This window comes from Triturus cristatus, chromosome 11 (genome assembly GCF_964204655.1).
Source record: "Triturus cristatus chromosome 11, aTriCri1.1, whole genome shotgun sequence".
Taxonomy (NCBI): domain Eukaryota; kingdom Metazoa; phylum Chordata; class Amphibia; order Caudata; family Salamandridae; genus Triturus; species Triturus cristatus.
This window is the reverse complement of record NC_140594.1, coordinates 276,625,661-276,638,360: the sequence shown is the minus strand read 5'-3', so window position 1 is coordinate 276,638,360 and position 12,700 is coordinate 276,625,661. Positions and strand designations below refer to the sequence as shown.

Genomic DNA, 12,700 nt, shown 5'->3' with positions numbered 1-12,700 from the left:
AGGTTCGGGTGGAGGACCGTCCCCTGCTGCTGCGACAGAAGATCCTCCCGAAGGGGCAGACATATCGGAGGATCGGTCAACATACTGAGTAGCTCGGGATACCAGTACCTTCGTGCCCAATCCGGAGCCACCAAGATGACTTGGGCCCGGTCGTGCCTGATCTTCTTCAGCACTCTGGGCAGAAGTGGTATAGGCGGAAAGGCGTACAACAGACCGCAACTCCACTCGTGACGAAAAGCGTCGCCGAGCGAGTGCCGCCTTGGAAATTCCAACGCGCAGAACTGCTGACATTGCGCGTTCTCTTCGGTGGCGAATAGATCTAACCAAGGCTCTCCCCACTGCTGAAAGAGACCTTGCGCCACTTCGGAGTTCAGACGCCATTCGTGATCCATCATGCACCGGCGGCTGAGTTCGTCTGCTCTGGCGTTCAGAGAGCCCGCCAGATGTTGAACCACTAGGGTGACGCCCTGGTGTTCCAGCCACGTCCAGAGGCGCAGAGCCTCCTGACAAAGGGTCCACGACCCCACCCCGCCCGGTTTGTTGCAATACCACATGGCGGTGGTGTTGTCCGTGAACACCTGCACGACACTTCCCCTGACAGAGGGAAGGAAGGCTTTCAGTGCAAGCCGGATCGCTCTCAACTCCAACAGGTTGATGTGGAGACGAGACTCCGCCGGAGACCAGAGGCCTCTGATCTCCGCCTCTCCCATATGGCCACCCCATCCCAGGAGGGACGCATCAGTCACTACGACATGCTCCGGTTGGGGAAGGGAGAGGCTTCTGCCCATGACCCAATCGCGGTCCGTGAGCCACCACTGCAACTGCTGTGCAGTGCCCTCCGAGATCAAGACATGGTCGGACAGGTTGCCGTGATGCTGGGCCCACTGAAACTTCAGGTCCAACTGCAGAGCCCGCATGCGCCGTCTGGCGTGATGCACTAGTAGGATGCAGGAGGCCATCAGCCCCAGAAGCCGCAACACTAGCCTGACCGAAACCCAGGATAGAGGCCGAAAGATGGGAATCAGGGCCTGAATATCCCGGACCCGCTGTTCCGGTGGATAGACCCGGAACTGCGCCGAATCGAGAACCGCTCCGATGAAGAGGAGCTTCTGAGAGGGACTCAGGTGTGACTTCGGCACGTTGATGGAAAACTCCAGCAAATGCAGGAGATCCGCCGTAGTCTGGAGGTGGGAGACGACTGCCTGGGGCTAGCCCGCCTTCAACAACCAGTCGTCGAGATAGGGGAAGACTGGAACCCCTGATCTGCGCAGATGAGCTGCGACCACCGCCATCACTTTCGTGAACACCCGAGGGGCACAGGTGAGGCCGAAGGGGAGCACGGTAAACTGAAAGTGCTCTTGACCCACCGTGAACCGCAGGTAACGCCGGTGGGCCGGCAGGACGGGGATGTGGAAATATGCGTCCTGCAAGTCCAACGCCACCATCCAGTCTCCAGGGTCGAGGGCAGCTGGAACCTGAGCCACAGTTAACATCTTGAACCTCTCCTTCCGGAGGAAGGCATTGACGTTCCGGAGGTCCAAGATAGGGCGTAGGCCCCCTTTGCCCTTCTTGGGAACCAGAAAGTAGAGGGAATAACAACCACGACCTACTTCTGGGCTCGGAACGCGCTCGACGGCCCCCTTGGCCAAGAGGGCCGAAACTTCCTCGTGGAGAAGATTCAAATGATCCCCCAAGATACGGTGGTGCTGCGGTGGCATGGCTGGAGGGGTCGTCTCGAAGGGGAGGGAGTAGCCCCTTCGGACGATTTGCAGCACCCACCTGTCCGATGTGATGGACCGCCAGTGGAGCAGGTGATGGCGAACTCTGCCGCCCACTGGCGTGGAATGGGCCTGAAAGCTCGGACTAGGAAGGCTTTGAGGCGGATGCTGCCGGGGTGGATGTGGGATGACCGCGTCGTCCTCCAGAACCGCCTCGGCGGAAACCACGTCCGCGACCGCGCGCAGGTTGGTTCTGCGGCTGGTGGCTAGGCGTACGTGAGGAGGCACCCCTTCCTTGGCCACGAAAGTGGCGAAAGGCGGAAGTTTGAGATCGCGGGGCCGAGAGGCCCAAGGACTTGGCCGTAGCCCGGGAGTCCTTAAAGCGATTCAGCGCACTGTCCGCTTTCTCACCAAAAAGGCGGGTGCCATCAAAGGGCATGTCCATGAGAGTGCTCTGGACATCGCCCGAAAATGACGTGGACCGCAGCCAGGCATGACGTCTAAGCGCCACTGTGGTAGAAATTGCCCTACCCAGCGAGTCCGTAGTGTCAAGCCCACATCGGATAGCATGTCGCGCTGCATCCCTCCCATCGGCCAGAGCCTGGGTAAGTCGTGTCTGGACCTTCTCCGGACACAGGGGCAGCACGTCCTCCACCGCATCCCACAGAGAGTGGGAATAACGGTCCAAGAGACAGGCGGTGTTCAAAGACCGCAGGCCCAAACTAAGGGAGGAGAACAGCTTCTTGCCAAACTGTTCCAGTCTCTTGGAATCCCGGTCCGGCGGAGCGGCCGGGAAGGAGGATTGGGAGGTAGAGGCCTGGATAACCAGGCTCTCGGGGGTAGGGTGTTAGGACAGAAAACTGGGGTCGCCCAGAGCAGGGCGGTGGCGCCTGGCGACGTTCCGGTCCACAGGAGGAACTGTGGAGGGCTTAAACCAGGTGCCCTGCAGAACGTCAATGAGGGCCTCATTGAATTGCAGCAGAGGCTCAGTGGAGCTTGCTGCAGACTGAAGCACCTCAGTGAGGACGTTAGTCCTCACAGCCACGGCAGGTAGCTCGAGCCGAAGGGCTGCGGTCGCCTTGCGCAGCACCACAGAGAAAGCAGCACCCTCCTCCGAAGCCACAGTCGGAGGAGAGATGAATCCAGTGTCCAGAGAGGTATCCAGACCACTGGCCTCCCCCAGTTCATCTGCCCAGTCCTGTGACATTTGAGCCTGAGCGGCCATAGGATCCTCGGATCCCTCCCAGTTGTCCCCATCATCCGATTCCTGGTATACAGGAGGAAGGATCGGAGCCGGGCGATAGACAAAATGTGTCTCCAGCGGCGCCGAACGTGGCGTCCATCGACGCCATATCGGCGCCGGGCCCGGAGCGGGGCTGAACTGGGGCTCGACGTCGAGCGGAGTCGGAGGTGGTACCGGTGTCGACGCCGGCGGAGGAGGCGTGACGAGGTCGACCGGCGTCGGCGGGGACTCGGGAACGGGTCCCTCGGGCGCTTGCGGCGTCGAGGCCGGAGCCGTGAACGGCGCCAGAGCCGCCGGCAGGCAAGGTAGCCCAGTCGCGCCAGCGGGCGTCGACGGCGGAGCCAGGCTCCTCATGGCCGAGAGGAAGGCACTGACTTCCGCCGGCGTCGCGTCAGTCCCAGGGACCGGTGGGTATGGGGACTTGCGCGGCGCCTGCGGCTCCACCGGAGCCGCGGGGGTGGAACCACCCCCGCGGCTCCACCGGAGCCGCGGGGGTGGAACCACCCTGACCACCCTGACCCTCGGCCGAGTCGCGCGACCGGCGAGGGGAGTCTGAAGAGCGGTGTCGCCTCTTGGAGTGCTTCGACTTACCCGAAGACTTGGATCCCGACGACCGATGATGACGTCTGCTGCGGCTCCGCGACCGATCCTTGGACCTCCTCCTGGACCGGGATCGAGAGGGGCGCGGAGCAGAGTGGCGAATCTCGAGAAGCTTACGGGACCGCTCCCGTCTAGCCTTCGAGGTCAGGGCCTTGCAGTCCGAACACGTCGTGGTCGAGGCCCAAGCAGTAAAGGCACCAGCGGTGATGGTCCGTAACCGACATCAAGCGGCTACAGTCAGCACAGGCTTTAAAACCAGGCATCCTACCGGCACCGAAGTAGAGACAAGATCAAAAAGGATCGAAAAAGTTAGTCAAAAAATGACTAAAGGGGTAGCTCTCCCGGATCTGCGCTTACTGGCGCGGAAAAAAGAAGAACTGACGTCAGCGCGCGAGGGCGGCGTCCAAGTACTCCGACGACGTCATTCCGGCGCACGACGCCGACAACGGACGCGGAGCCGCAGACGACGCCTAGCGACGCACAAGGGGTATTGCTGACGAAAAATCTTCCGGATCCAGTCTGACGCCTGGGGATATTCTAAGGTGAGGAATCTAAACTAACGTGTTTCTTTCAGATCAAGTGTGCAGTGTTATATGATGGATATCTCAACTATCCTTTTAATAAACTTCTACTACTCGGACCATAGATCTATTGTGGTTTTTGCTGTGCTTTCTCAGACATTCATCTCTCTTCCCTATCACATCCAACCAATAGTCTGAAGCACAGTGAACTAAGACATTGCTGTATACCAAGTTCTCTTTCCATGCGAGTAGCAAGCAGAATAGACTAAACCCTGACAGAGAAAAGGCAAGCTAAACCAGGGGGTATTTATGTTTCCAAGGAGCCTCAGGCACACTATTCGTCCCATTTCTATGGTCACATGTTGTTCCATTGGCTCTAACGAAAGACTCATTGTAGTGGCTTGTAGGTGCCTTGAATGTGGCATGGCTACTACCAGTGTGCTTCAGTGATAAACACCTAATTGTTCCCTGCAAATATCGGCTACTAAAGAAGCACTGAGTCAAGTCACCTGCCCTGTTCGCTCTTCTTTGTTGTGTCAAGGTGGATGCCTATTTACCCAATAGGCGTCCACTTTGACAGCTGAACACCTAACTCTCATTTGAAGGGACATCATTGAGCCCAATAGCGTCTCCCGTCCTCAATGACCTTGCACTAGCCTGATCAACATTTGGGGGGGGTCCGAAGCTCTGCAAGTATATTTTAAGGGGATGAATAAAAAAAACACAAACCACAAAACGCTCTTCTAGCAGAGTACATAGCCATTGAGGACATGCCAGGAGAGGCCCCGATGCCAGCTGTTAGGGGACATGCTCCTCACATGCAAGGCTGGTTGCACACAAGAGTTTGGGGAGGAGGTACACTATAAAAAGGCAAAACATGCCTCAAAACCCGGTTCTCCATATATTTTCCTAACCAACAACCCTTAAGACGCAGGCCATGCAAATCTGTGTCATTGGTGTCACAGACGTCCTGCCTCAATATGGGCAAGTTTATGGAATGTGTGCCCTCCATGCATGCTAGGAGACATTAGAAACACAAGTTCCAGAGTTTTTTGGGCACAAGCCCAGACAACAGGGGGCTTCTCTGGAGCAGCTACCTTGCCAATCGGGTTTTGCAAAGTACAAGGACCCAATCTTTGAGCTGCAGATGTTTTTATAGGAGCCCTGTACGGCATATTAAAGACCAGGCTACCTAGGAAAACCAATAGGCAATATACCAATAAGCCCATTGCCCCAGCTCTTCATCCAATGAAGCCCTTCTTCATCTTTGGGTCCCATAGGTAAATGTACCAAATGAGGGAAAGCAGCATAAAAGGTTGGACAGAAAATGCTGCAGGGATAGTCACTGTAAGAAATTGGATTGCTGGGTGGGGGGGGGGGGGGGGGGGGTGAGGAGGTGAAAACACAATCAGGAACCACAATCCTGGTCAGGGTGAAGTCACAAGCAAACCCCCAAATCCACCTGTGATCAACCCTATGGCAGCTTGGCACAGAGCAACTAGGCTTAAATTTAAAGCTTTAGGTGGAAATAGCGCTAAAAAGCACAAACAACCAACTGAGGATATCTGGTCATGCTGGGCCGGGACAAAGTCACAAGTTTAGGTCAACCGGGATGGAGCACAGGCCAGCTACAGGAACCCAGTTATGCCCGCGAAACAAGAGCACCTTGAACCCTGGTTGCGGAGCGTTGTGAGGTCCGCGCAGAGGATGTCTCACGCAGCAGAGATGATGCATTGGTTCAGAGGAGCTGCAGGGCTGTGATGCGTGATCCTCTGAGGACTTGCGCAGCAGAGTCCGGCGTCGAGGAAGCACCACGCAGCTGTGCCGAGATGTGATGCGAAGTCCTGGCGCTGGGAAAAGTTCACTCAGTAGAGGTGATGCGTTGATTCTGCTCATGTTTGCGCTGTGCAGTAGAGAAGATGCGTCCGTTCTGCTGGGTCCACAGATGTGCTGGCAGATCACCTTCAAGTTCACTTACAGAGTTTCAGGGCTGGGGTGGCACCACTTGGTACGATAGGACTGACAGCTGCAGAGTCCAGGGGCTAGTTACAAGATACTTGGCCCTTGGAGTAGCTCTGGTGGTCCTGGGTAGAGGTTGCAGGTCCAAACCTTCTCATCCAGCCAGCAGCAGGGCAGGCAGTCCTCCAGGGCAGCATTCCATGCAGCAGCACAACAGTCCTTCATAGCTGGATCTTCAACAGGTCCAGAAGAGTACTGAAGAGTTGGTGTTGGAGGTCCAAAATGTATACCTTGTGTCTCCTTTGAAGTGGGGAAGCTTCTAGAGATTTCCCTTTAAAGTGCACGTTTCCTACCTCCTCTGGCTCCAGACTAACTACATGGGGGTATGTAATCCTATGTGTGAAGGTAGGACACCGTCTATTCAACTGTAAGTAGGGATGTGCTGAGCTCCGCCAAACCAACCTTGCCAGTGATGGCCCATGCAGTCACACTTAAGTTCTCTACTGTATGTGGCTGTCTAGGAGGATTACACATAGCCCAACTTCACGCAGTCATGTGACTCGGAAACAAGCTGCAAGCCCTAAATGGCTAAAGCAGGAAAATGCCATCTTTCTAAAAGCAGCTATTTTTAAATCGTAACTTAAAATTCAACTTTACCAAAAGAGGTAACTGGTTACCTGCTTCCATTTGGAAATCCCAGCTTACTAAATGTAAGAAGGCGACTCCAATGTTATCCTAGGGGAGAGGCAGGACTGGCGGTAGGGAGAAAGGAATTTAGAAGTTTCACTACCAGGACGTGTAGAGCTTAGATGTCCTACTCTTTACATACATTGCACCCTGCCTTGGGGCGGTTTGGGCCGATCCTAGGGTTGACTTGTATGTAGTAAAAAGGCAGGTTTGGGCCTGGCAAAAGGTTTTTGTCAGGTCTAAATGGCAGTTTAAAACTGAGCACACAGGCTGCAAAGGAAGGCCTGAGCCATGTTTAAAGAGCGAATTAAGTGGATGGCACAATCAGTGCTGCACGCCCTTTAGTAGCATTTAATTTACAAGCCCTGGGTACATGCAGTAGCACTTTACTAGGGACTTATAAGTGAATTAAGTACATTAAATAAGCTGATTGGGGATAGGCCAATTTTACCATGTTTTAGGGAGTTAGCACATGCACTTTAGCACTGGTTAGCAGTGGTAAAGTGCACAGAAGCATCTAAGGCTACCAAAAACGAGATCAGACAAATATGGAGGAGTAAGGCAAAATGTCGGGGGGGGGGGGGGGGGGGGGGGAAGACTACCCTAGGTCTATACAGCAACCTGCTCTGTGGACTCTCGCTGGCTTGCTATAGTATATATCTATAGTCTACCATAATGCAAAAGTCTGACAGTGAGAAGACTCTGTAATTGTCAAATCATTTCTACTTACTTGCTCTTTAGTTCCCTCTTAGACTAGTTATCCACAATATACTGTGACATGAGAGCATGCATTTTTGTTAAGATCATGACATTCACAAAACTTCCTCAGCATTCCCTCTCCTCGGCAGCACTCTGAGGGGTGTCTGGGATGCATAAAGCACTACAAAAGTAACAGATTACCGCAATCTCTGAAAGAAAGAAAATTGAGAGCGCTTCCCCAAAGAAAGAAGGCAAAATAAAACTACAAGACAGTATTGCTCTCCCTCAAAGAAAGAAGCCATACACTAAGCTACCTCTACACCCTGCAAGTCTGAGGAATGTGCACTAACCCAAAACGGAGAATCTGAATAATTGGGATACATAAAGTCCAAATGAAAATTCCACTACTGCCGAAGAAGGGCAGCACAAAACCAATATTACAATCCCTTCCAACAATGGAGGCATGTTATAAACATATAAAGATCCTGTTCCAGCCACACAATAACGAAGATCCCATGCTCTGCTGCCTCATCTCCCTGCACAAACCTCTCTCTCGTGACTGGTGGATGTGCCATCTCTGTGGCATCTGACCTTGCTGGCTCAGACACTCATAAACCTGGAGTGAGTTCGTCAAATCTACTTTCTCTTTGCACAAGGGTATCTTTTCTATTTAACATATGTGCCGCCACTTCTCACCTTATGACGAAAGCTAGAGGCTCACGGGGAACTTCTCGGTTCAAAAAGAACTTAAGGCCCTCAAAGAGCTTCTGCTGCTGCTCCAATTCCTGCTGCTCCTTTTGGCGTTCCTCTTTTTGCTCAGGGTTCTCCTACACAAAAACAAATTGCAATAAAACATGAATGGCCATGAATGATGCATCTGTAGTTAAGAGTAAGCAAGGAAATATTACTTAGACAGTAGCATAAAAACAGAGACCTTGTACACATGAAGGACAGCTATACAGTGCAGCACAAGTCAAGAGATGAATGATTCTATGCAGAGCAGTAAAAGTACAGATACAGTATGTATGTAAAAATGTCACACGATCCAATAACGACCAGAACTGTAACCGCAATTAAATTATTGTATTTACCTAATAAAAAGTTATAACAACATTTTTTTTTTTAATGTACAGACATATTCTATGTCATTTGATGGCAGCAAATTGTAATCAAATGACAACTGACTTACCCACAAATAGCAACAAAAGAGCTTTTGGTGAATATCAGCAGGATACTTTAGTTGGTGGACGTTTACTCATAGGGTTTTGCATTGCATAGTAGTGTATCCCAATGTAAATGGACAGTACAAAGCAAGTAAATACATCAAATTTAATTTCTTACTATGCGTATTTAGAAAAAGTATCTGTAAACTTGTTTTTATTGCCACATTTAAAAATATACTACATTGTTACTTGAAACTTGGGCAACTCCTCTTCACCCCTAACCTCCACCTTCCCATAAACCCTCTTCTCCCCTAAACATCACCCATCCTTCCGCCCTAAAAATCCCACTACACATTTAAGCACCACTCCTCCCGGATCCCTCAAAACATTTTCCACCCCCTAGCACCAACCATCCCTGAGCCCTAAAAACCCTCATTATCCCTAAGCTCAATCAATCTGCTGAACCCTAAAATGCCCTCTTGAATCCCTAACCTCCACCCATCCCTGAACCATATAAACCTTCACAATACTTAAGCACTACCCATTTCACTACCACAACCATTGTATATTCAGCTATATGTGAAATAACTCCCTTTATAATAACATGCACTGTAAAGAATCCTGTTGTAGCAGTTGTGGTGATGTGAAAATATCGATGTAACTACAGTACAACGTTAAAAATTCCAATGTCAAGTTGCATACCACTTTTGGTTACAGGATCAAAGACAAACATTTGAAATTGAGCACAGCTTTATTTCTAAATTACCAAAAGATGCACATTTGGTTTCCATCATGAACCAACCTAAGAATCTAGAAAAAGTCAAACAAATGCTTTGTGCTGAAGAGGCAGAGAGAGTGGCCACAGGTCGAGCCATAATCATCTCTTATGTGGATAACTGCAATATCTTTTACTCAAGCTGTGGGAAGAAACTGATAGACTTCTGACAGTACAAACTTCTACTAATGCTACAACTAGACTAACTAGAGCGGCACGTACATCAGATGTTAAAAAAAAAGAAAAATTAAAAAAAGAATACCCTGGCTCCCTAAAAACAAGGAAGTGCATTTCAGGTCAGCACTGTTGTTTTCAAAGACCTATTTGTGTAAAAGCATTTTATCAGAACCAATCACCAGAAATTATTTAAAAGCAATCTGAAAATGATTTTTAAAAGTTTATTGAATAGCTAAAGTTTCACATGTTTAGCGGTTGTATGCAGTCTTTAATGCAAACGTAAGGTTGGAGCCTTACGTAAATCCTTAGTAACTAACATTGCCATGTGAGCATGGTCTTAGTAAAAAAGCAGGTCCATAAAAAATTAGCTAACAACAGATAGTTATGCGAGATGTTCAGAATATCAACACAAGATAAAGTTCTTCTAAAGTTATTTAAACTGGAACCATTTCCAGAGTTCCTGGCTATCATGAAAATGAGGTATGGATACAAACTGCATAGATCAATCTTGAACAATTAGGATATATGTGGTAACAACTGCAGAACATTGCCAGTTGAGAAACATTACGTGGACAAACATGAAGCAAGATTTTAAAGAGTGCGTGATAGCAGCAAAGGTTGAAGACAATTGCAAAGAAGTGAAAGTCTGGAGCAAGTACACACTGAACAACTTCTGTAATAACACCCAGACACTAATCGCAGCCCAATTCAAATAAAAAGACAATCACATTGGAGGACCACTACAGCAATCAGGCATAATTTCTAGGTGAGGCAGTAAAAGTTTGAAACCAACAACAATTCCTCACCATATCAGCAGGAAACTCATCTACTTCCACGTCATCTTCAGTACTTGGCACCATGACTCGGGACAGGCTGGCACTGAGTGCGGACAGTTTCTGCACAGATATAAAACTTAAAAACTTAGAAAGACCACAGTACCCAGAGGAGAATATATATATATATATATATATATATATACACACCTTTGAAACAGAGACAAAGATAGTGTTTCTCTCGCTATTCCCCTTGCTCGGTCTCCCTCTCCTTTCACCACCACCCTTTTCCCTCCTACTGGCCTTCCACATGGCCTTTGCACCACCCTACACACTGTTTCAAATGAAATCGGTTTCTCCAGTGTGCATTCTTTTCACTATGCACACCACACCGCAGATCCCTTCACTGCCTGCACAGCACGGCTGGATTCCACACTGTGGCAGATGCAGGCAGAGAAAAAAAAGCAGGGGAACAGCTGGGGGGGGGGAGGGGGGGGAGGGGGGGGGGGGGAGAGAGAAGGGTAGAAGGAAAGAAATTAAAGGAAAAGTAAAGTGGGCTGCACCTCATGGGTGGTGCCCCCCACAACCAAAGACATGATGAAGGTTGTGCTCTCCTCAAATCAGAGGAATTTCCCCCAACTCCCCGCCCCCCCCCAAACAAAAAAAAAGAATGAAGAGGATTAATCGAGCAGGAAAGGTTTTCACCACGGGACAGGCACAAAACATGCAGTATGTCCTGCGGTGAAATATCTGCATGGCGTTTTAGTACAGCGTGCTCATTGTTGAGGTATGTCAAACATTTATTGGATGGGTTAGAAAGAGGTACAATCAGGCTATTCACATCAACAGTAAGTATGTCTTTATTACTAACCTCCAGGTAAGTCTCTGAATCCATGGCGTAATTCCCTTCTACTGATTTGGGGTTGTCTTCAGATTGTCCTTCCAGCTACAGAAAGCAGAGGGATACAGTGAAGAGAGGGTAAGAAAGTGATGGTGTGTAGGGGGAGGGAGGGCGAGAGTTATGGGGACAAAATAAGCAGCAAGAAGTGGGTGCTTCAAAATGAGGGGAAGAAAGAAGGCAAGGCAGGAAGGAAGATAGGACACGAGATCGGCATGTTTCAAAAAGAAAGGAGCTAATGAGCAAGAGAGAAGCACAATTTTTGTGGGGGAGGGGCAGATAGAAAATGCCAACAAGACAGCAGGTGACAGAAAGTGGCAGACAGGCATAAGCAAGCAGTCGTAGGTGCAGGGAAGCAGGTGTGGTAGGACAAAAAAAGTCATACATCGAGATTGAGTTATACAGATATGTAGATGCTTGGGAAACTTACAGGCAAGTAGCAGCCAATGTGCAGTGCGACAGACATAAAGCAATTAAGAGGGGTATAGTCACAGGCAGGCAGAGCCTAAAAGGGACAGGCAATTGTGTGACTTGGGCAGAGAGCTGGAAAACACCTAACCTTTGGAGGGTAATGAAGATTTAGCGTTTGATACAGACGGAAATTTACAAATCCCAGCAGCGTTGTATAGAATTCCGTGAAGGTTGCCATGACCCTGTAGTCCACATCGGTTGGATGCTGAAAAAGTATGAGAAAGAGCATCAGAAACTTGGATTCTATTAAAGTAGACAGAAAAGTTCTCAAAGAGAATCATACCTAGAACAGAGAACCTAAATAGAGAGGCCTGTTCAGAAGGAAAAATGTTTACAGACTGGAAAAGCATGTGATTGGGAACAAAAAATACCATCAATGGGAATGCAAAGCAGGTATAAAGATTTTGTATTGCATATCCTTTACATTACTGGAATAGGTTTTAAAACATCAATCAGGTCCAACTGTGGCTTCCAGTTAATTACAATAGGATTATTTGCAATATCTGTTGACACAGGAGACGTTTTAGAATGTGCTATACAGGTTAAGAGAGCACAACAACTAACATTAGGAAAGTCTTGTACAGAAGTAGAGTACTTCCAAAACTACAACAGGCAGTCCATGCTCCTGTTGAGATGTGCATAGAAATGCTAAATTTTCTAAAAATTAAAGTCACAAACATTTGGTGAAAGATTCTGCCTTCTCGGGCCTGGATACCTCCATGCAGCAGAATATGGGACAAATTGGGGTCCATTCTGGGTGGCTAATAAAAGTGACTGACCTTAGCAGGTAAGAAATTGAACACCGTTTATGCTAAGACAAAGAGGTGCAGTATTTACACCAAACCCTGCTAATTTTAACGGGGTGTCTTAGTCCTAGGTGAAAATGTGCACCTTTAAGCACTGGGAAAAGGAAACAACTCATCGCTGGGTCACAAGGTTATCCTACCTGCTTCAAAATATGCATGGCTTCTACCTTTACTGAAATACCCCAGGTAGATCTTTGAGATCTATCTAGA

At 49.3% G+C, this 12,700-nt stretch overlaps 1 protein-coding gene across 1 annotated transcript in view; it reads right to left on the bottom strand.

Annotated features, from left to right (window-relative positions):
* PES1 (pescadillo ribosomal biogenesis factor 1) overlaps nucleotides 1-12,700 on the bottom strand; it is a 141,162-nt gene that overhangs the window by 76,870 nt on the left and 51,592 nt on the right. Inside the window, exons 7-10 of the mRNA XM_085635681.1 lie at nucleotides 11,773-11,889; nucleotides 11,187-11,261; nucleotides 10,349-10,438; nucleotides 8,124-8,254 (exon numbers count right to left, since the gene is read on the bottom strand). Of these exons, the coding sequence (XP_085491807.1) occupies nucleotides 8,124-8,254; nucleotides 10,349-10,438; nucleotides 11,187-11,261; nucleotides 11,773-11,889 (413 nt within the window). The remainder of the gene's footprint in view (nucleotides 1-8,123; nucleotides 8,255-10,348; nucleotides 10,439-11,186; nucleotides 11,262-11,772; nucleotides 11,890-12,700) is intronic.